Source organism: Ranitomeya imitator, chromosome 9 (assembly GCF_032444005.1).
Source record: "Ranitomeya imitator isolate aRanImi1 chromosome 9, aRanImi1.pri, whole genome shotgun sequence".
In the NCBI taxonomy this organism is placed as follows: domain Eukaryota; kingdom Metazoa; phylum Chordata; class Amphibia; order Anura; family Dendrobatidae; genus Ranitomeya; species Ranitomeya imitator.
In genome coordinates this window covers 70,541,573-70,568,056 of record NC_091290.1, presented here as the reverse complement: position 1 = coordinate 70,568,056, position 26,484 = coordinate 70,541,573, and the positions used below count along the sequence as shown (strand labels likewise).

At 41.5% G+C, this 26,484-nt stretch overlaps 1 protein-coding gene across 3 annotated transcripts in view; it reads right to left on the bottom strand.

Moving 5' to 3' along the window:
- The window catches only part of METTL15 (methyltransferase 15, mitochondrial 12S rRNA N4-cytidine), a 476,714-nt gene that overhangs the window by 126,436 nt on the left and 323,794 nt on the right, over nucleotides 1-26,484 (bottom strand). For all 3 annotated transcript variants that reach the window (XM_069739770.1, XM_069739771.1, XM_069739772.1), the window contains exons 4-5: nucleotides 8,235-8,426; nucleotides 3,483-3,661 (exon numbers count right to left, since the gene is read on the bottom strand). In XM_069739770.1, coding sequence (XP_069595871.1) covers nucleotides 3,483-3,661; nucleotides 8,235-8,426 — 371 coding nt within the window. The remainder of the gene's footprint in view (nucleotides 1-3,482; nucleotides 3,662-8,234; nucleotides 8,427-26,484) is intronic.

Below are 26,484 nucleotides of genomic sequence, written 5' to 3'. Positions count from 1 at the left end.
GACCTGGAGAATCATAATGGCAGGTCAGTTTTAGCATTTAGTGAACCTAGCAAAAAAGCCAAACCAAAAACAAGTGTGGGACTGCACTTTTTTTGCAATTTCACCGCACTTGGAATTTTTTTTCCGTTTTCTAGTACACGACATGCTAAAACCAATGATGTCATTCAAAAGTACAACTCGTCCCGCAAAAAATAAGCCCTCACATGGCCAAATTAACGGAAAAATAAAAAAGTTATGGCTCTGGGAAGGAGGGGAGCGAAAAACGAACACGGAAAAACAAAAAATCCCAAGGTCATGAAGGGGTTAAGCAAGAGGCAACAGTGACAAAACAACACCAAGGAGATCTCTTAAAAAAAAAAATAGGGACAAAGTTGTTGAGAAGAACAAGTCAGGGTTGGGTTCTAAAAAAATCTCATCTTTGATGATTCCCTGGAGCACCATCAAATCCATTATCATTAAATGGAAAGAACATGGTACCGCAACAAACATCCCAAGAGAGGGCGGACCACCAAAACTCTTAGCCAGGACAAAGAGGACATTAATCAGAGGCAACACAGAGACCAAAGGTAATCCTTAAGAGCTGCAGAGTTCCCAAGCAGAGACTGGAATATCTGTCCATTCAATCACAATAAGCCGTGAACTCCGTAGAGGTGGCTTTTATGAAAGAGTGAAAAAACTGCCATACTTACAATACCATGTCCACATACAAATGCACAAACAGGATGCAGCGGGTCTCCGAAGATAAAAGCAGGGGCAGCAGAGGGGCAAAATACTGAAAATAAGCCACTTCCTAACCCACCAAACATCCATGGGGCGGATGCCTAGTATTCCAACTGCACACATGTCTGCATAGGGTGTCGTTCACACTATTACATGAGATGCACCTCAATCCGTATAACAGCCTATTGTGGGACCCACTGTATCCTGTTTGTGCATTTCTGTCTGGATATGATATTGCATAGTATGGCTGTTTTTTTCTCTCTCAGAAATATTGTTAATTTTCTTTTTCTCTTTCAGTGAATTTTATGAAAGAGTGGACAGAAAAAAGTCTTTACTTACACACAAAAATTGTAAGGTTTGCTTTGAGTTTGCCAAAAGTCTTGTAGGAGATTCCCCAAATATAGGGAGGAAGGAGCTGTGGTCAGATGAGACCAATATTGAACTTTTTGTCCACCAAAGTAATTGCTATGTCTGGTGGAGCGCCCACTAGGGCCGTGGGGTACTCGGGCCAGGTCCGACGGTTCTTAAGGGGATGGTCATGGCAGCAGTGACCCGGTCCGTGGCCCTGGTTGTCCAATAAAAGTAATGAAATGAAGAGGAAATAAAATTGATAAGGGATTACTTCATGACGCCACCCGTGGTGCTCAGCAATAGGGAAATGGCTGACGCTGCGGTTCAGGTCCACTGGGGCAGATGGTGATGCAGCAGAGATGTTTCAGCTCTCCACAATTAGAGCTTGGCCCAAGGGCAGTTAAAGTCAATGATGGTGAATGTTGTGATGCAGGGTAGGTGATGCAGTAATAATTCTGAGGACACAGCAGGGTGCAGTTTCCACAATTTGCTCACATTTCTTATATTCAATCCCCAGCCGGGTGCGGTGTCCTCCGGGTCTGTGATCCAGCCAGCTCTCAGGTAAATTGGGGTTCACTTTCCCGAGACCCCCATTCTTATGTGCCCTCCCTGGCCATCTATCTGCGCAGGCTTCACGCTCCTGTCCTGCGCCTCTCACACAGTGTACCGAGCCAGCAGCCTCGGATCTTGTCGGGTGACGTCGTCCTGGTCCCCTTGATCCTATGTGGCTGCCTTTTCAGGGAATGTGTGTGACTGTGGCATGTACAGTTACTACAGCCTCTGGCTTGCTAGCTGAGCCTTGTAGTTTTCCACTAGTCTGGGGGCCGGTTCCCCCACTGCCACCTGGTCCTTCCACCCAACGACGGTCGGCGTAAATTCGGGCGCCCAGGGTGGAATCCTCACTTCCCTGGCCCCTAGGACCCCTTCCTTCTTTCCTTCTCTCAGGAGCTACTCTCTCCACATCTCCTCTCCTTCGTGCCTCTCACTGCTAACTAACTAACTCCTCCCTCTTGTTTCCATGACAACTCCTCACAACTGACACTCTCTCCACCCACACCCTCTACCTAGTTTCCCCTCCAGCCTGAGATGGGGCCCTCTCTCAATACCACTCCCTGGCCTGGAGTGGTATAGTATTGGATGCTAGTGTGGGTCTCGGGTAGTGCCCCCTCCTTACCCGTGAGCGGAGTACCACACCTCTGGCTGAGGTGCAGTACCTCTGTGGCGACTGGACCTTCAGGGGCACCACACTGGTGTCTAACCAACACAATTCCTTACCTCCAAGAACAACATCCACGCAGTGAAACGTGGTAGTGGCAGCATCATGCTATGGGTATGTTTTTCGGCAGCAGGGACAGGGAAAGTGGTCAAGGGGAAGATGGATGGTGCGAAATACATGGATATTCTTGAGCTAAACCTGTTTCACTCTGTCAGTGATTTATCCACGTCTAAGAGACTTATCCAAAGTGACTTGCAGCTGTAATTGCAGCAAAATGAGGCTCTAGAAAGCACTGACTTAAGAGACGGTGAATAGTTATGCACACTGAAGTTATTTTGTCCTATTTGTTGTTTGCCTCACAATGAAAAGAAAACCAAATATTCACAGTTGTAGGCATGCCTTTCACATGAACCTATGCAAATCCTCAAAAAAAAAAAACCCCCGTAAAATTCCAGGTTGTAAGGCAGCAAAACCTGAAAAATGATGGGGGAAAAGGGGCGGGGTGAATATTTTTGCAAGCGACTGTAAATAGTATGCAACTATCTACCTGTTTTTTGGCTCATAGTAATAAAATAATTTAGTCCCGGATAACCCCTTTTAACATACAATAGATGCTACACACCTTATTATAGTGTATTACGTATTTATATATATATATATATATATATATATATATATATATTATATATATATATCTATTACATATATTCATTATAACCTGAAGCATGAATACACGCACTGTTTATTATTAAATCTTCTTCTGCCCCCACAGTTCTAAGAAACACATGAAGATGTAGCTCAGCCCTTGCACAGCTTTAGCCTTTTTCCATGATAAATCACGAATCAGGCAAACAATGACAAGGCTGAGCCACGAGTGCAAATGCGACTTCTAAGCAGCCATAGTGATCAAAATTCCCATCTGCTCTTGTGGATGCATCTTCTGTTTGTACGTTAAATGATTTCACATACAATTTGAATTGATCAGTAAAAGATGGAAGAAAAAAACAAAAACAAAATTGACCTAAAAAGATATAATCAAAATATAATAACGAATCAAGAGTATGGTTGACATAAAAGAGGAGTAGACAGGATTACATCTTGAATGATTTCCAGGACAAATAGATCCCTCTGGGACCTTAGGGATTAATATTTTTTTTTCTTTTTTTCAGACACAGCATAGAATTAATGAGGGTACCTGCAACAATGCTTGCGAGCTGCAGAGTTCTGGTGATGGGGTATATGCTACGTGCCTGTACGATAGCTGAAGCTATTTTCTTGGCGTGTTTCTCCTCCCCGTATGTTTTCAGAATAGACGCAAGTGCCTGTTGATCTAAAGCATTCACAACATCAGCAGCGGTGGGCATGTCAGGATACCTACGCACAAGGAGAGCCAATTAGTTCCCTGACGTCGGTTTTCATTGACAAGAGGTGAAGCTTCATAGCAGAGAGACATAAAAAAGCAAAAACACAGTTACTCTGCATAGGTGTTCCTCCGAGGTTTTAAAATAACTCGGAGCAACCTTCCTGAATCTCAGAAATAGATGCTACCTTCTGATCCACCTACTTTTAGTTCTTTTTCTGGCAACATTTTTACATAGTAAGATTGAAAACAACCATCTTGAATATACAGTAGAGCGTAGTTTTCCAGATGCAGAAGAACAAAGTACTCTACGATATTTGGAAGAGCTATATCAGTGCTTTCCATAGAGATGCAGGTAACACAGTTGCATTACATTAAAGAGGCTGTCCACTTCTCAGACTACCCCTTCTGAACCACTATGTTTCTCCCCAGTAGAAGAGTAGGATGCGTGTGCCATTCCAGCAATGTTGGCACTGCCTCTTTCGGGGATCACACAACATTGTAATGTCACAGGATCCCTGCTACCAATCAGCGCTGGTTCACTTTCCTCCCCTACAGACTAATTCAAGACATCCGGTGGACGTGATAGAGCAGCCACAGCTCTTACTTTAACCGGATATTAATTCTATCTAAAGAAAAGGAGAGTGAAGCCAGTGCTGATTGGTAGCAAGGATCAGGTCCCATAACAATCGCGAGGAGACACAGTACCGACACACTGGAATGACACCACCACCAGAAGTGAGCATAGGTGTTATTATTTCACTGGGGGAAAATCATTGCTGTGGAGTCGGTGTCCAATTTGGTGGAGTCGGTATAAAATGGATCGACTCAGACTCCTAAAATATATAATACATTGGGTACGGAAGGTCAATGCAGGATGTGCTGTAAATGTTTTCATAAGAGTTTGGGAAAGTTCTGAAATGTCCTATAAATGTCTGCTCTGTTCCTGATCTAAGGATCTGGGCTGTTAGTTGAGATGAATCTGTGCTGCACTTTATGTACATGCTCAGTAGTGAGGCTCCTCCTCCACAGATCAGAGCACAAAGGCACTGGAAAGGAATGTCTGCAGTCAACTCTGAACTGCTAGAGTGAGCAGGATAACAAGGCTAGTAAATAGATGGATGAATCATAATGGTCATGAAAAGCCTGATGCTACCATTTTACTAGAGTACTTTTATCACTTAAACATGAGCCTTGCATGAGGGAGTCGTAGACAGGGAAAGTGAAGCGTCAGAGTGGGTGGTTTGGCTTATAGACTCCACAAACCTGGGGAAAATATAGGAATTGAGAAGGGGTTGCCCACGGAGTGGACAGCCTTTTTAAAGGGTTGGCCAAAATACATTTAACCTTCATATTTTATGCTGTTTGTCCAAGTACGATTTATAAAATTGTAAAATAGTGTTATGGAAGGCACGTCACTGACTAAATACGGATACACAGACACAAACGTAGCCATGTTTTACAATGCAGCTCATCAGTCATTATCTGAGCCCAGGGTGGCAGCATAAAGTTCACAAGGATAATAATCTGCTATATTAATTAAAAAAATTATTAGCCAGTAAGTTCAACCCTCCTAAGCCATCCACTGTACGTGAGAATGTAGGTCTTAGGAAGGTGAATAAAATGATATCTTCAAATCTGTGATCTGATGTTTTATTCCAGAGAAATCCACATTTTTCTTAATATGTAAATGAGCTGTTGAGATCTATGGGCCGGAGTTAGATCTCCCTGAGAATCTGCCCCCAGATGTTATTTTAAAGGGAGAGTTACCAGTGCGAGACATGTAATGACAGACAGTGTGCTCTCCTGATCTACATGTCTCACATTGATAACTCCCTCTTTCATTTACAATAAGCTCTGGAGGCAGATTCTCTATTGGAAGTCCACAGATCATTTACATTTTAAAAACAACGTGGATTTTTCGGGAATATGACATCAGGCATCAGATAAAAAGGTAGAATTTTATTCAACTTTTTATGACCTATATGACCATATAGACGGCTTAGGAGGGTTGCTCCTTCTGACAGATTCCACTTCAAGGAGTTTTCCAATATGTCTACTGTATGGCCATAGGCTGAGTTTAATCTTGGAGAATAGTGAACAGAAGAGCATGACATTTATGTGATCATCTTATAGCACAACAAATGGGAAGTATGGAAGGTGATAAGTCAATGCCTGGCTGATGTATAGGGGAAAACGATCTTTTCTCAGAAATAAATAGTGAGGGTTAAATTTGCTTCCATAACCTCTTTATTAGTCGCTAGGTTGATTTCTTTCACTTATGCGAGTAAAACTTGGTTGACTGACTATTTTTGTTATTTTGCAGCCTACATACTGGAGGAGGAATTTAAGATAACAGTTACTACACACTCTCTGTTCTTGGCATATGAAGAGGAAAGTGGGAGGGGGAGTTTCTTGCCTCAACAAAACTTTATAATTGGACTTTGACTGCCGCGGTCTCCTCGTTGTGCTCTTTCTGCGCTTTCCGTCTACATTATTTCTGATATGATATGGGTTTTCTAAATTGGCTCAACAATTATCCTACCATGAGCACGGTGCAGGCAGCTTCCTGTGTGTTTGATGGGACACAACTCATTTTGTATCTTTCTGAATTTAGAATTTCTTAGGATGAATACTGGACATAGTATTTGAATAATATCTTACAAGGTGACATGGCAAAAGGAATACATAAAGAGACTCTGTCACCAGATTCTTGCTACCTAATCTGAGAGCAGAATAATGTCAGGACAGAGAGCCCGATTCCAGTGATGTGTCACTTACTGGGCTGCTTAGTGTAGTTTTTAGAAAATCTGTGTTTTAACAGCAGGAGAGGATCACTAGAGGACTAGAAAACCTGCAGCCATATAGTCTAACCCCGCCCCCATAACTGATTGGCAGCTTCCTGACTATTTACACCAAAAGTGGCCAATCAGTGGTATGGGCGGGGTTATACAGAGAAACACTAGCACTAGCAGGGTGCAGCAGCCCCCACTGATAAAGGCTGGAGCAGCAGAGATACTGATGAGAACAACCACATACTCACCTTAGGCTATGTGCACACGTTGCGGATTAGCCTTAGGAATTTCTGGTGCGGATCCTGCCTCTCCTGGCAGAAAACGCACCTGCGGGTTTGTCGCATTTTTGTGTGGATCCGCAGCGTTTTTTGTGCGTTTTTGCTGCGTTTTTTTTGCGGACTTGCTGCGGTTTTTTTTGCGGACTTGCTGCGTTTTTTATCCCTGTGGATTTCTATAATGGAATGGGTACAAAAACACTGCAGATCTGCAAAAAAAGAAGTGACATGCTACTTCTTTTAAACCGCAGCGTTTCCGCAGCGGATTTTCCGCAACGTGTGAACAGCTTTTTTTTCTCATTGATTTACATTGTACTGTAAATCAATTGCGGATCTGCAGTGTTTCTGCACTGCAAAAAACGCTGCGGATCCGCAGAGAATCCGCAACGTGTGCACATAGCCTAAGTAATGGCAGGGTTGGCTGCCTAGTAGCAAAAATGCACACAGATAGGGCTTGCATAGAACGCTACTCACACAGGTAGGTGTGATGCACAGTGTCCCAACAGCCTATTGATCACGCCCATAGTATTAGCAGGCGGGCTGTCCAGCACTATATATATACCTCATCAGTATCTTGCACCTGTGCTGCTCCAGCCTTTATCAGTGGGGGCTGCTGCATCCTGCTAGTGCATTTGTCATTTCACAAGGTTTTGGTGAGGCTATTTTTTATGATGTGCTTTTTTTTTTAAGTTTCTGCACGTTAGTGGGGTTATACAGAACTGCTAGATCTGCAGCAGATAAAACAGTGATTTTATCAAAACTATACCAAGTAGCCCAGCAAATGGCACATTGCTGGAATCAGGGTCTACTAGCAGTAGAATCAATAATCTACCATGCTTTCCTATGCAGTGGGATGCAGTAAAAAAAAGTATACAACCTTGTTTTTTTGTTTTTCTTTTTACAATGGACGCTACCGATGTATTGTACTGTATGTCAGGGCATTTGTCAGCGACTTATGTTTATAGAAAGGGGCCTTTGCTTTTTTTTTCCTTTTCTGCAAGGGACAAGATCTGCGCAATGATTGAATAGAAGTCAGCAGTGGGGTCCAGGGATCAAATCACAACAAGGACAACATCTACAATGAGTTTGTATGTTCTCCCCGTGTTTGTGAGGGTTTCCTTTGGGTTCTCCAGTTTTCTCCCACACTCCAAAGACATACTGATAGGGAATCTAGATTGTGAGCCCCAATGAGGACAGTGATGCTGATGTTTGTAAAGCACTGCAGAATATGATAGCTCTATATAAGCAAAGCATAATAATAATAATAATAATGTGTGCAGATGCCCTCTGATACCAGGGACAGCATTATTGTAGCCCCTCTGCCCTGTTACTTGCTGTCGCTGAACTATCACATGTGTGTAAGTAAGTGGGTTCCACTTAAATCCTTACGGAGTGCCCCCTGGTAGCGCTGGAGCAGCATCACGTAACATACAAATATATAGTACATATAAGCAAATAGTACAAATATATAGTACACAGCAAATATAAAGTACATTCCTGGGTTAAAAGCCACTTACCTGCTATGATCCATTCTCATATCTAAGGGGCCATCCTTACTCAGTGAAAAGCCTCTTTCCGGACTGTCAAACTGCATGGACGAGCACCCAGCATCAATAAGAACTCCATCAATTTCCCCAGGTTGGACTCCCACAGACAGAAGTAAATTCTCACATTCACTGAATTTTCCCAACAATGGCTGAATATTATACCTGGTTCCAAAGAAATTGAAAAGAAAACAAGCAGTTATTATTAGATGTGGAGAGACATTTTGTTAAAGGGTTATTGCTTAAGAATATAAAAAAAATCAATTGCTAAAGAATATTTCACGTAAAAGAGGCCAACACATTTTTTGATAATCCAAATGAAAAAAATGGTTGCATATGCTGAGCAAGTAAATGGCATGTATCATTTTATATTTGACCTCACTGAGGCTGTTCTGTTACTCCCAAAGACTTGGGAGGACCACAACTAGAGCAGCCACCTCTCCACCCAAGCCCTACATGACCTAGCGGAACAGAGGTTGGAGGACCCGCATGCTCTCACCAGGCAGGAAAAAATGGTTGGATATACTGAGAAAGGTAATGGCATGTATTGTCTTATGGCTGACCTAGCTGAGGCTGTTCCATTACTCCCAAAACTTGGGAGAGAACCATAAACTAGAGCAGCCAATCCCCAGATGACCTAGTGGAACACAGGTTGGAGGACTCGCACTCTCACCAGTTCTGGGATCTTCAGGAGATATTTATGAGGTATACTCTCTCGCCCCGAGCTCTTTTACACATAAACAAACTACATCGTATAGGTGCACAGGTGCTATGTAGTCTGTTTCTGAAACAGAGCTCGATGCGAGCACAAAACGCGCAAAAATAATAACTATAAAATTGCGGTTTCATTCTGGAACTGCTTCCTTCATACAGTAGCGTGGTCCACTCTGAAACGTCAAATCTCCTTTTTCTATTAAACGATATGAAAAACAGCGTTCACCTTCATTTGTCGACATGACTATAGCAGCTGTAATATTCATGGGCAATTATTGGAGTTGTGACAATCACAAACCTTTCAGGTGAGCAACTCCATAACTTCCTCCTCATCTGTACCTTTCAATATTATCCTATGTGCACTTGTCTCCCCCCTTTTTTTTCTAAATCTCAGACTTGGCATACACAGATCATAATAAATCCAGGGAGTCACTTACACACCGCAAAGCACTGTAACCAGAATCAGTTCCCAAACAAATGTTTGGCATTGTGTATTCAGATGATCCAAAACTATTCCCTTTATATGCCCTACTTATAAGCCCCTACCTAACTGCAGGGGTTATCACCCTAAAATAAATGACATCATGTCCCAAAGTCCTTGATAACTGTCACTAGGACACCCCTAGAATTCCTCTACACCTCCAGATAAGAATAATGCTTTTCCAAACACTGCAAATCGTTTAGCCTTCCAAGATCCATTGTGGCTTATCGGTGTTTTCTGTGAGCCATTGTTAGCTACATGGAAACAATTGGATTTAACGTTTCACATAGATTTCATGGATGGTCCCCGCCTACCGCAAAACAGATGAAAATCCAATATTCCAAAACTCTGAAACAAAATCTAAAGCTTAACTGTCATAAATGTAAACAGAAGATTTCTGATAGCGTCCTTCGTCATAGTCAAGTCCCCACCTTTACGGGCATTGAGGGGTCTTTCCAGTTTATATACCATCATGTAACCCAAACATCATAAGATTCCCAGTGAAATCAATATTTGCCAATATTATCAACAGATACATTTTGGAGTGAAGCACTTGAAGCTTGATTTGACCAGTCTAGGTGGAGGCCATTCATAGGATACTGTTGAGTATTCTCCATATTTAAAAAAAATGAGGTGAATTAAAACAAGATGTACAAATGTAGAGAACTTAGAGTGTAACCGCTGCTTTCATTTTTATCCCATAAATCAATAATACACATGAAAATAAGGGACTTCGTAACATATCTTATCTGAGAAATGTGTTTCTTTTTCCACCACGATTCATCATTCATTATCAAAATATTCAAATTGACAGGTACAATCTGTATTCAGTGAGGACAGATTGTTACATTACTGAGACAGGAGATGGTTTTTATAGGATTCTACGTAGACGGGAAAGGAAGAGGGAGGAGCTAGATTCAGAGCTCCTCCCCTTTCCCATATACATAGAAGCTTATCAGTGCCAACTGCCATCTCCTACCTCCGTAATGTAATTATCTGACTTTGCTGAATACAGATTGTACCTTTGAATTGAAAATTTTGAAAATGAAACATCAGTCCTGAAGGAGAAAGAAGCGGATTTCTCTGATAAGATTTATTACAAAGTTCCTTATTTTCATGTGTATTATTGATTTATGAAATAAAACATAAAATGTCGGTAACTCACAAACCTAAAGGGTTTAGCCACTACTTTTTTATTGATGGTCTATCCTTATGATGGTCCATCAATAGATGGCTGGTGGGGGTGCGGAACCTGGTACTCCTGCCAATCAACAGGAAGTTCTTGAAAGCTTCCGGAACACTGCAGCTCCATCATTTCTATAATAGCCATGGGCTGATACTACAGATCTACCCGTATTCATATGAATAAGGCCGGCTTCAGTCACTATAGTTTTGATGGAGCTTTTGTGTTCGAGAACTTCTGTCCACTGATGCTAATTGCTGATCACTGGGGGTGCTGGCTGGCACACCACCACCTGTCATATATTGATGGACTATCTGTAAAGTAGTGGTTAAACCCTTTCACTTGACATTTTCAATTAAATTTCATGTGCCAAATGTCAAGATAAAGTTTACTACATCTATAGATATTTTTGTTTTTTTACACCATGGAGATACCGCACTCTTAGCACATAGAAAAGTATGTACCGTATATTGCCTTCAACATCCAAAAATTCATATCTGCCATAAATTATATTTGTAAAAAGAAAATCAGAAAGCAAGTCACCAATGAGATGGAAGAGGCACAATTTGAACTTTAATGACTTTGGAGCTCAGAAATCAAGGTTATAAATGAAGTTGTCAGTAGAAAACTGTTCAGAGTGACAGACTACCAATGCTCCTCATAGCCAGTGGCTATACAGCCTGCACGCAATGAATGCAACTCAGTGATATTCCCTTGTATAAAAGAAGTGGAGATACTAAATGCCTTTCTTAACCAACTGTATTTCTTAAAATAAAAGTTCAACCGTCTGTAGCAAAATGTGCCGAGGAATGATAATGAAGCAGAGCAAGGATTATCACGCATGGCACACTAGAAGATAAGAGTAACACTTGTTCTATCAAACACTTCTGTCTCTCTAAACGTTACATGATAAATTACAACGGAGAACAGCTTAATACATCTTCATAGACTTCGATTAAAGCCCTCATTGAATCATCAAATAAATGTTTCCAAGAATAGTTTGGGACTTGTTGACTCAAAAGTGCCAAGAAACCATTCAAGATATACAGTTAGGGCCAGAAATATTTGGACAGTGACACAATTTTCGCGAGTTGGGCTCTGCATGCCACCACATTGGATTTGAAATGAAACCTCTACAACAGAATTCAAGTGCAGATTGTAACGTTTAATTTGAAGGGTTGAACAAAAATATCTGATAGAAAATGTAGGAATTGTACACATTTCTTTACAAACACTCCACATTTTAGGAGGTCAAAAGTAATTGGACAAATAAACATAACCCAAACAAAATATTTTTATTTTCAATATTTTGTTGCAAATCCTTTGGAGGCAATCACTGCCTTAAGTCTGGAACCCATAGACATCACCAAACGCTGGGTTTCCTCCTTCTTAATGCTTTGCCAGGCCTTTACAGCCGCAGCCTTCAGGTCTTGCTTGTTTGTGGGTCTTTCCGTCTTAAGTCTGGATTTGAGCAAGTGAAATGCATGCTCAATTGGGTTTAGATCTGGAAATTGACTTGGCCATTGCAGAATGTTCCACTTTTTGGCACTCATGAACTCCTGGGTAGCTTTGGATGTATGCTTGGGGTCATTGTCCATCTGTACTATGAAGCGCCGTCCAATCAACTTTGCAGCATTTGGCTGAATCTGGGCTGAAAGTATATCCCGGTACACTTCAGAATTCATCCGGCTACTCTTGTCTGCTCTTATGTCATCAATAAACACAAGTGACCCAGTGCCATTGGAAGCCATGCATGCCCATGCCATCACGTTGCCTCCACCATGTTTTACAGAGGATGTGGTGTGCCTTGGATCATGTGCCGTTCCCTTTCTTCTCCAAACTTTTTTCTTCCCATCATTCTGGTACAGGTTGATCTTTGTCTCATCTGTCCATAGAATACTTTTCCAGAACTGAGCTGGCTTCTTGAGGTGTTTTTCTGCAAATTTAACTCTGGCCTGTCTATTTTTGGTATTGATGAATGGTTTGCATCTAGATGTGAACCCTTTGTATTTACTGTCATGGAGTTTTCTCTTTACTGTTGACTTAGAGACAGATACACCTACTTCACTGAGAGTGTTCTGGACTTCAGTTGATGTTGTGAACGGGTTCTTCTTCACCAAATTAAGTATGCGGCGATCATCCACCACTGTTGTCATCCGTGGACGCCCAGGCCTTTTTGAGTTCCCAAGCTCACCAGTCAATTCCTTTTTTCTCAGAATGTACCCAACTGTTGATTTTGCTACTCCAAGCATGTCTGCTATCTCTCTGATGGATTTTTTCTTTTTTTTCAGCCTCAGGATGTTCTGCTTCACCTCAATTGAGAGTTTCTTTGACCGCATGTTGTCTGCTCACAGCAACAGCTTCCAAATGCAAAACCACACACCTGGAATCCACCCCTGACCTTTTAACTACTTCATTGATTACAGGTTAACGAGGGAGACGCCTTCAGAGTTAATTGCAGCCCTTAGAGTCCATTGTCCAATTACTTTTGGTCCCTTGAAAAAGAGGACGCTATGCATTACAGAGCTATGATTCCTAAACCCTTTCTCCGATTTGGATGTGGAAACTATCATATTGCAGCTGGGAGTGTGCACTTTCAGCCCATATTATATATATAATTGTATTTCTGAACATGTTTTTGTAAACAGCTAAAATAACAAAACTTGTGTCACTGTCCAAATATTTCTGGCCCTAACTGTAGGCTACCACGACTTTCTTCAAGGGCTGAAGGCACAGCGCTTAGCCCTAAACTGTGATCTATGTCTTCTGGACATCAATTGTCCTTTTCTTATCAGGATAAATCTACTGAGATCTGCAATGGGTTAACATCACAAATGCAGCTCTGTCTTACTGTGGGATGATAAATCAGTCATTGTAGCTATTCTATCTATTAAAACCACTATATGGTGAAGGCCATAGAACAAAACGACCATTCACAAAGCCAAAACCTATATTTGGTGCTTCAAAGTCTTTTTTTATGGAATAAGTTCAGTGCTCCATTGCTTAATGTCAGAAAAAAAAACAGCTTTATGGTTTCTAAAAACAAAACCCTTTTGATGTATAGAGTCATCCTATCATGTCTACTGGCTAACTGAACTGCAGTACCATTAGCTGAAAGAACAGACTAATGAAAGGCAAAGACATACCGTACGTACAATCTCAAATTAATTCAATGCAGCTTTCACTTGCAGAACTTACAAAGAGATAGAATGTATTTAACATTTAGGATGTCAAAGGGTTTAATGGATTGTAAAATATATTAAAAACATGGCTTCCTTCTTCCACAAACAGCACCACAGCTGTCCACAGGTTGTGTATGGTATTACAGCTTGGCCCCTATTCACTTAATGGAAGCAGAGCTGCAATAAAAGTTGCATTTTTCAAAAAATTCTGTATAACCTCTTTAAACACTACTAATACATACACTAAAAACAATTAGACTTCTTACCCTAAAAAGCTCCAGTAAAACCCTGCTTCAAATCCCTTTGTGACTATGAGCATTTCACGGATTTCGAGCCTCTACTAAATAGCAAATTGTGATCTCTTGACTTAAAGGGAACCTGACATCAGAAAACCGCCTATTAATCTCACCTCATATGCCTGCAATCAAATATGTGAACATTACAATGGTTTTTGTAGCTAAATTATACTTTTTATGATTTGCCACACCAGAGCAATGCATGTGACTAGTTTGTCAATACAGGAGGCGTCTTGAAGCTTCATCACCAACAAAGGTTTTTGTACAAAGAGTTAATTAAATTTCAGTAACTGTATTCAATACTTTTTCCCTGTGTCATCTCTCATTATTACACAATTTATGGACATCTCTGGATGATTTCTTTGCCTTTGTGGATTGGATGGGTTGTAATCAACATCTGGTGAGAATTTCATGTCAATAGCACCTTTAGAAATATATTATATTTACTTAGACAATTGGTGATGTGTTCAATAATTATTACACCCACTGGCTTATGGGCAGACAGTTGGGCGGGTCTGGCTGCCTACATGCCTCACCTCTGGGTTAACCTGAGTTCGTTGTTTGGCACATGGCTGTCTGTGAAATGAGAAGGCCTCCTGTGTGGGATATCCAGACTGAACCGGTGCACTGGATGCTATCCAGCCTGTGTGACCAGGACTGGCTGACAATAGACTTTGTCCAAAGAACTGTTTTCTTTGCTTTTCCTGCACTCAAAGCTGTTTATTTTTACTTTGCTTATGGATGGTTTATGAAGCAGCAATAAACCAACATTGACGTTTAGATGGAAAACGCTTCTTGTTTTGTCGCCCAATGCATTCCCTACAATTTGTCTTAGAAGTGTCCCCTGAGGCAGACATTCTAAAGCTAGGGGTGACCAGCGACAATTTTGGATCCACTCAACATAGAGCTCTACCTCTAAGAGAAGCATTCAACAATATAACTGTCACAAATGGTATAGCGCAGGAGACGGGTGCTGATACAAGATTTCCCTATTTTATGTTGAATGGGAGTTATTGTACTGTGGAACAGTTGTTTGTACCAGGACCCTATAGACAGAGGGTTTTGAACCTGGCACATTCACATTTCTTGGGTGGTCATCTGATGGTGGAAAAATCTAAAAAATGGATCATGTAGTTCTACACCGGGAAATCTTAAAGTATTGCAGGTCCTGTCCAAAATGCCAGCTAACTGCCCCAGCTTCTCACTTTTGAAGTCCCCTTGTGCCATTACCCATCATAGAAGTGCCATTTGAGAGAATTGCCATGGCCTTGGTTGGGCCTCTGGTTAAGTTTGATCGAGGGCATCAATATGTGCAAAAAGTATAGTTCACGAGTTGGTCCACTTTTTTTCTCGAACAGGATTACCGAGGGAGATCCTTACTGATCAAGGAACACCCTTTATAAGTAAGGTAATGAGGAAACTGGGTAAGGCTCTAGAAATTACACAACTGAAGACATCAGTATACCATACTCAGACAGATGGCCCTGTGGAAAGATTCAATAAAACACTCAAGAGCATGCTTAGAAAAGCCAAAGGAAATGACGATAGAGACTGACTGTCTGCTACCATATCTACTGTTCTCTATCTGGGAGGTTCCACAGGTCTCTACTGGGTTCTCTCCTTTCGAGATGCTGGCTAACATCCGCAGGGTCTCCTTGATATAGTGAAGCAAACTTGAGAAGCTGAAGTCACGTCTCACAGGAGCGTCATCGAGCACTGGGATGTGACAATGCACTTTTAGCTTCTTAGCCTCTACTGTTCTCCTGAACCAACAGTACCATCCCCTGGCTGATTGACTGGTTTTTCCTCTGGTATACCAGACACTGTTTCTTTTCAGCCTTGAGGTCCAGAGTTCAAATCCCATGAAGAACAACATCTAAAAAGAGTTGATACGGTATGTTCTTCCCGTGTTTGCGTGAGTTTTCTCGGTGTACTCTGGTTTTCTCACATACTCTGTTTTCCATACTGTAAAAAAAGGCCAATGGAAACTGGCCCAGTCTGTGAAAAACCGTCTTTTGGCAAATTTTGGAAGGAAGGGTGACTAATGACTATAGATACATTTGGTGTGTTTGCCTGCAGCTTTACAAATTCATGGGTTGAATATTCATTTAAAATGAAATGCGAACAGGGTCATGCTTGAAGTCTATTATTCTACCTTAAACAACACTAAATACCAATAATTTTCATTTTTATTCAAGAAAAATTAACTTTTCAGATAGTGAGTTTTTCCAAAAGCTACTGGCATTATAACCTTAATTGGAAGCATAATAATTTCTAGAAATTGTCTGAAAATGTGCAACTACGCAGTTTGTGTCTGCAAATATATATGTTGAGTAGCTTAAAATATCTAAAAAGCATAGGCATATACCAGTATGCCAAATGAATTGCTAGACTCTCATCCTTCAAGCCTGAAGAATCAAAATCAGGGTCACCACATTCACAGTGACTCATAAGCACGCATGTATAATAAAGTGACACCAAGTACGTTTCAATGCAACAACCCTGCTGCCTGTTAACATATATTGAGTTAATGAGGTGTAGATTTAACTAAATAGAAGACGTAGGGCTGAGTTTCAATAGTGCGTTGTGGAGGTCTCTAAGGCTACTTTCACACTTGCGTCGTGCACTGCACGTCGCAATGCGTCGTTTAGGAGAAGAAACGCATCCTGCAAAATAGCTTGCAGGATGCGTTTTTTCTCCTTTGACTAACATTAGCGATGCATTGCGACGCTTTGCCACACATCGCAACCATCGTGCAACGGTTGCGCTGTGTTGTGGCGGACCGTCGGCAGCAAAAAACGTTATATGCAACGTTTTTTGCTGCGTTGTGTCTGCCATTTCCGACCGCACATGCACGGCCGGAACTCCGCCCCCACCTCCCCGCAACTCACAATGGGGCAGCGGATGCGCTGGAAAAATGCATCCGCTGCCCCCGTTGTGCGGCGCTTGCACAGTATGCGTCGGTACATCGTGCCGACGCAGCGTGACGGCCCCGTACCCACGCTAATATGAAAGTAGCCTTAGACATCTGCTTAAGTATTCTAAGGTACTCACAATTTTCCTTGTTCATATATTATAATAGATTATATTTTATATGGGCAAAGGTTATTTTCTAAATGACCTTTAAGAAACACTATGTGCACTGAAAATATTTAAGTCTGGTTATATTTAAGTCTGGTTTGACACTGTATTTATGGGGAAAAAAATACATTTTTAAATGCCCTCTTCGAAGCCAAACCCAGAAGTGGATCCAAGGAAGGAGTCATTCCTTTATAATTGCAACTGACTAGTAATCCATTTCTGGCTTTAGCTATAAAAAAAACTATCTGAAAACTATCAAAAACTGCAGTGCAGTTAGAAAAAATATATAACAAATTACAATAAAGTAATGCAGTGTGTTAAACAAACTTTAGGGCTCATTGAAGCATCACAGAATTTTTTTTTTGCTATGCAAAAAAGGAAAGATCTTTACCAGTGATTTGGATCAGATTCTGGGGAGCACGGTGGCTCAGTGGTTAGCACTGCAGCCTTGCAGCGCTGGAATCCTGGGTTCTAATCCCACCTCCTTGGACACCATCTGCAAGGAGTTTGTATGTTCACCCCGTGTGTGGGTTTCATCCGGGTTCTCCAGTTTCCCCCCACATTCCAAAGACATGTTGATAAGGAATTTAGATTGTGAGCCCCATCGGGGACAGCAATGATAATGTGTGCAAACTGTAAAGCACTGAGGAATATATTAACGATATATAAAAATAAAGATTATTATTATTATTATAAAGATTCTCAACAGTGATTTGTGGCCCATCTTAGGGCTCCTATAAGGAGGACAGAGATGACTGAAATTGCTAATGGCCAGGGAATTCGTGCAAATAAATTCGTAGTACCAGGTCCATCGGCCACGTCAGTAAATTGTGGCCGCTGGACAGCAGGTTTGAGAACCACCTTCTACCTCCCGGCATCTGTAGTTATTCTTTAGGATTGGCTGGTTGGCATGATGTAATCATTGTAACAATGCAAGAGGCCAGCTAATTAAAGAAAAGCCACAGATATGATCAGGTAGGAGGCAGTTCTCACAGCTTTCATACAGCAGACAGAAATTACTGATTTGACTAATGGACTGGGTGATATGAATATACTAGATGGTGGCCCGATTCTAACGCATCGGGTATTCTAGAATATGTATGTATGTTTGTATGTATGTCGCGCTGTGAGTGGGGGTTAAATTCCGCGCCAGTATCGCTGATTGTCAAATAAATAAGGTAGCACACTGCGGCGCTAAAACATGCAAACATGAAAATTGAACTGCATTACTGCACTAGAAATATGAAAAAATGAGAGCGTTTAGCGCATAAATTGGCCAGTTCATGTGTACATGGTAGCCACATTAAGGCATCTCTCACACTTAGTCTATGTTTGGATGTGACAGTCAGCTTTTTGAAATTTGTATTCACTAGCCTTCTGACTGAGCACTCCTCCACCTCTTAGCCACAGGTGTTTTAATCGCAGCAGGTTCATTACCCCTCTACCGAGAGAGATTTAGTCTAAGAAGAGGATTCACAGGTTCTCATTTAGATGAAGACGTTTATTCTCATTGAGGAAAGGAAAGTTTAGGACCTGGTATACGAGAGATGCCTTAATGTGGCTACCAGGTACACATGAATTGGCCAATTTATGCGTTAAACACTCTCATTTTTTCATATTTCTAGTGCAGTAATGCAGTTCAATTTTCATGTTTGCACGTTTTAGCGCCGCAGTGTGCTGCCTTATTTATTTGACTGTATACGAGTTGGTGGCTTTAGGTTCAGCACCTGTTCACACTTAGTCTATGTTTGGATGTGACGGTCAGTTTTTCTAAATTAATATCGCTGATTGGTCACGCCCGGCTGGCCGATCAGCGAAGCGTGGTTCAAATCTGGCGGCAATTCGCGGCTGGACTGCGCCTGTCGCTGATTGGTCGCGGCTGGCCAGGCACGACCAATGACCGAAGCGGTGTTTAAATACCGCGCCAATATCACTGATTGGTCTCGTCCGGCCGTGAGCTACCAATCACTGAAGCGGTGTTTAAATCACGCGCCAATATTGCTGATTGGTCATGGCCGGGCACGACCAATGACCGAAGCAGTGTTTAAATACCGTGCCAATATCGCTGATTGGTCGTGGCCGGGCCGGCTGCGGCCAATCAGTGAAGCGTGGTTTAAATCCTGCATCAATTCGCGGCTGGACTGCGTCTGTCGCTGATTGGTCGCAGGATCTCGAGGTTCGGGGCGCAGGATATAGTACAGCCACGTAGTATATAACACAGCCACATAGCATATAACACAGCCACGTAGTATGTAGTATATAGCACAGCCACGTAGTATATAGCACAGCCACATAGTATATAGCACAGCCACGTAGTTTATAGCACAGCCACGTAGTATATAGCACAGCCACATAATATATAGCACAGCCACATAGTATATAACACAGCCCATATAGTATATAGCAGCCACATAGTATGCAGCAGCCACATAGTATATAGCACAGCCACATAATATATAGTACAGCCATGTGGTATATAGCATCCACATAGTATATAGCAGCCACATAGTATATAACACAGCCCACGCAGTAAATAACACAGCCCACGCAGTATATGACACTGCCCACGTAGTATATATCAGTCACGCAGTATATAACACAGCCCATGTAGTATACAGCAGCGTGGGCACCATATCTCTGTTAAAAAATAAATAAAATAAAAAATAGTTATATACTCACCCTCCGGCATCCACCGAAGTTGTCCCGATGCGTGTGAGGCTGCCGCCAGCTTCCGTTCCCAGTGATGCACTGTGAAATTACCCAGATGACTTAGCGGTCTGGCGAGACCGCTAAGTCATCTGGGTAATTTCGCAATGCATCTCTGGGAACGGAAGCTGGCGGCAGCCTCGCCGCTCGTGCGCATCGGTGGACGGCGGAAGGTGAGAATAGCACCATTTTTTATTTTTTTATTATTTTTAACATTATATCTTTTTACTATTTATGCTGCTTAGGCAGTATCAATAGTAAAAAGTTTGTCACACAGTGTTAATAGCAGCGTTAACAGACTGCGTTACACCACGTTATGCCGCAGTGTAACGCAGTCGGTTTAACGGACTACTAAAATGCTATGTGGGCGGCGGGTGCTGACTGGGGGGGGGGGGGGGGGAGTATGGAGGGGGCACTGACTGCAGGGGAGTAGGGAGCGGCCATTTCACAGCCGGACTGTGCCCATTTTATATATATATATATATATATATATATATTTGCACCAACTCTATTATAAAACCCTTGTTTCGATACACCAGACTAATGCAAACAGTATAGTATGTGTAGGTATACTTTTTTAGGGGCATGTTTTATCAAAAGTGTGGGGAGATACACATTTGGGTTATGACTGGTGGGTAGAATTACAAAAATGGGTTGAGTGACCATCAGAAATGAATTACCAACCTTGGATTACATCAATATTCATCCATCTGAATGGTCCCATGTATTACCGTGAATGTTACAAACTATAGATGGTGGGAAATTCCCCTGCTAAATTGGATTCTGACATTAATGTAAAAAATGAGTTTTAAATCACTTTAAACCTGGCTATAGCTATAAGAGTGAAAAAAAACAAGCCTTATAGGAACAGTAGGTAAAATACAATGACTTGGCAAAAAAAGGGACTTAAATTGCTGTACATGGCTGAAGTGTGGGTATTTTGAAACCTCATGGGAAGAAGAGCAAAAATTAGCAAAATGAAAATATGTCTTACATAAGATGTGAAAATCTCCAAATCTTACTGACAAGATGGAATCCGGCGGAATTAAATTTTAATTAAGGCAATGTTAAATGTGAAAAAAGAATCACCTACAATTCTTACATAGTAAAAATCTCATGATATTAGGCAAATCCAGATTTATTTTCAAGTCTTTCATGTATATAAATGTCTTCCGTATAATACCAATTATTTATAAACTCACACATATACAAGCTACTTGCTCTTCTAGAGCTAAAAATAAATAATAATTGGTGAAAACCATTCATAAAATTTTAACTAGGCTTCTGAAAACAAAAGTGCCAAAGGGTAATGCATTGCTAATGGTCTCCAGTGGAATAAATAACTGCTCTGACGTCAGAAGTTTCTTACACTCCAATAACTGGCTCACTTGGGGTTTCAGGTACAGCAAGTTATATTTCAGTTTTAAATAAAGTTACAAAAATAGAATGCACAGCAAACTAAATTGTCGCTATGCAACCTCACATTATATGATTTATGCCCAGCAAAACGTTAACCAATGTGATAGATGATACTAAAATAGGATCTTCTCTCACTTGCTGCCCTAATGGCTCAGTTCTAGTGAAAAGAATAAACTGGAGGAAAAATGGTTTTATCCTTTTACTACCACTTTAATAATATTACGGCTCGGTCGAAAGGAGCAAATAAAATGTGTCTGAGTCAGGTGCTAACAAAACAAGAGATACCCAATAGTTATGAGTAAGCAAAAAGCCGGCACATAGATGGGCATTCATTCTTATAGAATTTGCTTCCCATTGAAAGCTCATTTTACACTTCTTTATATTGCAATCTTGGTCACAATTTCTCATTATTTCTTTTAGATACAGATTGGGATAATTGTGGTAAATTTCTGCGTTTCTGTGGTGTTTCCTGATGAAGGAGTCTTGAACTCTGAAACGCGTAGAATAATAAAGCCACATGTACTAATAAGGCTACGTTCACATTAGCATCTTTGGGCGCAGCGGCGTCGACGGATACCGACGCATGCGTCATGCGACCCTATCTTTAACATGGGAGGCGAATGGACATGCGCCAGTATGCGTTGTCAAGCGTTGTACGACACATGCATCATTTGGGCGCACCAGACAGGGCGCGGCCGATACTACATGTTGCATTTTTCCTGCGCCAAATTTCCGGTAAACAACGCATGCAACGCACTTGCGTCATAAATGCGCAAAAAAAAAACACATTAGTGTCTATGTAAAATGCATAGGGCGCAGGTGCCTGCGTTGACCCGCATTGTTCGACGCATACGCCTTTTGAGTAAAAAACAAGTGATGAAGTGTCTAGACAGTGACAAGAGCATAAGCATTAGCCAAGGCAAAATCCAACTCCATATTCATGTAGATACTCTCCATGGGACGCTCCATCTTGATGCTGTAAACACAAGCAAAATGGGAGGAATTCATCTCTGCAAGGGTATATATACACAAATTCCATTGATGGTCTTTCTCTTTATGGTGTCTAGACACTTTTTGGGGCGTTTTTTATCTTCAATTGTGTCAAGAATAACAACATTTTAGGACAACGCATGCATCAAAAAACGCTGCGTTGTGTATGCGGTTTGACATGCGTTTTGGGTTGTGTCGACGACGCTGCGCCCAAAGACGCTAATGTGAACGTAGCCTAATTCTGGAATTCTAGTGATTCAGCAGTGCAGAAATTTACCACAATTTTCCCAATCTGTATCTAACGACTGGTCCTTCCTGGACTCCTGGATCTGCTGCAGCGAATCCTTTCAATGCTTCAACTCAGCTATCCTATGGATTAACCTTTTAACCTTCTCAGATAAGACACTATTTGCGCTCTTTCCTTCAACGGTTTTCGTATCATTATTTATTTTGTAACTTAAATTAGTATATTTTACAATGATTAAAAAAGGGCGAAAAAAAGAAAATGTCAATAACAATTGCAAAGTAAACAACAGAAACATAAGACATCTGACAATTTAATTCATTTAGAAATTGATGGCTGCAAAAAAGTTGGGATAGGGACATGTCTACCATTGTGTAGCGCCCTCACTTCTTTTTATAACAGTCTGTAAACATTTGTGAAATCAGGAGACCAATTGTTGGAGTTTTGGGAGAGGAATATTGTCCCATCCTTGCCTGATGTCGGATTTTCGCTGCTCCACAGTCTTAGGTCTTCTTTGCTGGATTTTTCCTTTCAAAATAGGCCAAATGTTTTCTATTGGCAAAGAGTCAGGACTGCTGGCGGCCCGCTCATCACCCAAACTCTTCTGTGAAGCCATGTTGGTGTGATGGATGCAGTATGCAATTTACCATGGTCTTACTCAAACATGCAAGGCCTTCCCATAAATAGACATTGCCTAGATGGGAGAGTATGTTGTTCTAAAACATCCATATAAAACTTAGCACTGATTATGTCTGTCTATCAAGATGTGTAAGATACCCATGCCATAGGCCCTAGTGCCGACCGCATCATCAAAGTTTCAGGAATTGTGTGCTGATGAGCTGGATGGTTCATCTTCTCTTGAGTCTGCAGGACATGGCATCCATGTTTTCCATAGAAAATTTCAGATCTTGATTCTTCTGGCCATAGAAACGTTTTCTATTTTGCTTCAGTCCATTTTAATTGAACTTTGACCCAGAGTAGACGGCAGGATTTCTGGATTGTGTTGAAATAGGACCCCTTCTTTTGTGTGATAGTGCTTTACTTGCATTTGTGACTTTCATGGAGAACTGTGTCCACAGACAATGATTTTGGGGATAATTCCTGAGCCTATGTTGGGATTTGCATGACTGAATCATGCCGGTTTTTAATGCAGTGACAGAAAGGAAATACGGCACTCCTGGTCAGAAGTAGACGACTGGATAGGATCCCAATCCGTAATACTAAAGTAGTAAGAAAAATCCGGCACTCTGAGGTGAGTATGGAGAAAAAACATGACATTTTTAGTACAGTGGTCCCATTTCAGTCAATGGAGACCTATAACAAAAGTACACGTGTATCAGGCCACAGGCTGTGGGAGAAGATATACAGGTGGCAGCGCTGTGTATAAGAGACATCCGTCCATCTTCATTGACCGAAACATCACGTATGATACACAGTATCTATTAGGACCACTGTAATAAAAGTCTCATGTTCTTTCACCATTATCACCTCACAGTGCCGGATTTTTCTTAACACTTTTGTTTTTAATGCAGTGCCGCCTGAGGGTCCGTAGATAATAAGCATCCAGTATTAACTATTAACCTTGACCCTTGTGTAAAGAGAAAAAAGGCAAATTGGACATAATTTCACACAAAACTCCAAAAATGGGCTGGACAAAATTGTTGGCACCTTTCCAAAATTGTGGGTAAACAACTTTGTTTCAAACATGAGATGCTCATTCAAACTCACCTGTGGCAAGTAACAATTGTGGGCAATTTGAAAATCACTCCTTAACCAGACAAAAGGGGGAGAAGTAGAATCAATCTTTGCATTGTGTGAAACACTAAGCATGGAGAACAGAAAGAGGAAACTGACTGAGGACTAGTGAACCAAAATTATTAAAAAATATCAGGAAAGATACATATCTTGGTACCGTGTTAGCCAGTAGATAGAAAAATATTAAGACTTGAAAGTCCTCAGTGGTTGATACCTTTTAATGGCTAACTGAAAAGATGGTAACAAATTGCAAGCTTTCAAGACTACTCAGACCTCTTCATCAGGCAAAGACTAAAAGAAATTCTGGAGAATCACATATTTATGCACAAAACATCACAGAAAAAAAAGGAAAAACAAAAGCAGAAAAAAACATGGATAAGACAGGTGACATGAAGCAGGATTACCATAGGTGATAAACTGATCCAATATTTATGGACATAACTGTTTATCACCCATGGTAATTCGCTACATGGTTTTGTTTCGTTTTTTTCTGTGATGCGTTGTGCATAAATATGTGATTCTCCAGAATTTCTTTTAGTCTATTCCTGATGAAGAGACCTGAGTAGTCTCGAAAGCTTGCAATTTCCTACCATCTTTTCAGTTAGCCATTAAAAGGAATCAACTACTGAGGACTCTCAATTCTAAATATTTTTCTAAAAAAATATCAACAATTTCAACGTTACAAGTGCATCTTCAGAGATCTTGATCCTCCTTTGTCCTTGGTGCACAACATAATCAAGATGTTTACAACCCAATGGCACTGTAGGCAATCTCTCTAAACTTGGACAGCAGAAAAAAATTGACGAGAGGTTGCAACGCAGGATAGTCCAGATGGTGGATAAGTACTGCTGCTCAGCTTACTTGTAACCAGAATGCCCAAGTCTTTCTTTCTCCTGTTCTGTTGTCCCAAGTATACCCTCATTTTCTCCGTCCTAGGTCCATTAATCTACATCTATCAACATTAAACCTCATTTGCCAAGTGTTTGCCCTCAGACATCTGATCCAGATCATTTTGCAATGTCAAGGTCAGATTTAAAGGGCAGGTGCCATGATTTTACTTTTTGTATTAATAATTATTGATTATATAATCAATTATTTTTAATACAAAAGTAAATGTACTACTTTCATTCTTTTTTATTTATTCACTTTTACTTTTACCACTGGAGGCTGCCATTTTCATTAGTGTGGGTGTAAGTCTCTGGGCACGACACTTGCACACCTCACTTACGGCAGCCATGGGCATAGGAGCAAACGGTCAGACTCCAACCGCATCTCTTTCATTGAGGCCACTCCTCCTGCTTCTTAGCTGTGACCTGGGCACGCCCACTGGGCTGCTTGGTCACAGCTGGGGGAGGAGTTCGTGGCCATTTTGTTGCTTTATTTTCCTCTGTCATCACACACAAAGCTCAGTGCCTGCGACAGCAGGAGCTGCCAGGGAGAAGCTGCTGCTGAGAAGCGAGGGTCGGGGTGAGTACCTGCAGCGAGGAGCTGTGATTGCAGCCTGTACTTAGTATTACAGTACACGCTGCAATCACTGCTCACTGCCGACCTGTTCAGAGCAGGGAGATCGTCACACTGCTCTGCCCTGAACAGGATTCAGCACTTCCTGGGAGAGGACGGAAGGTAAGTACAGGGTTTTTTTTTAATTTCTTATGCATCTACCACTGCTACCTACCCCTATATACCACCTACCACTGCTACCTGCCCCTATATACCACTGCTACCCGCCTCTATATACCACCTACCACTGCTACCTGCCCCTATATACCACTGCTACCTGCCCCTATATACCACTGCTACCCGCCTCTATATACCACCTACCACTGCTAGCTGCCCCTATATACCACTGCTACTTGCCCCTATATACCACTGCTACCTGCCTCTATATACCACTGCTACCTGCCTCTATATACCATCTACCACTGCTACCTCTGTCCTGTGCAGCTAGTCCTGTCCTGTGTAGCTAATCCTGTCCTGTGTGACACAGACTGCTGAGCTCTGTATCTAATCTAATCCTGTGTATCTAATCCTTTCCTGTGTATCACACAAGATAGGATTGGATACACGGCTCAGCAGAGTATCACACAGGACAGGATTAGATACAGGGCTCAGCAGAGTATCACACAGGACAGGATTAGATACAGTTAGGGCCAGAAATATTTGGACAGTGAC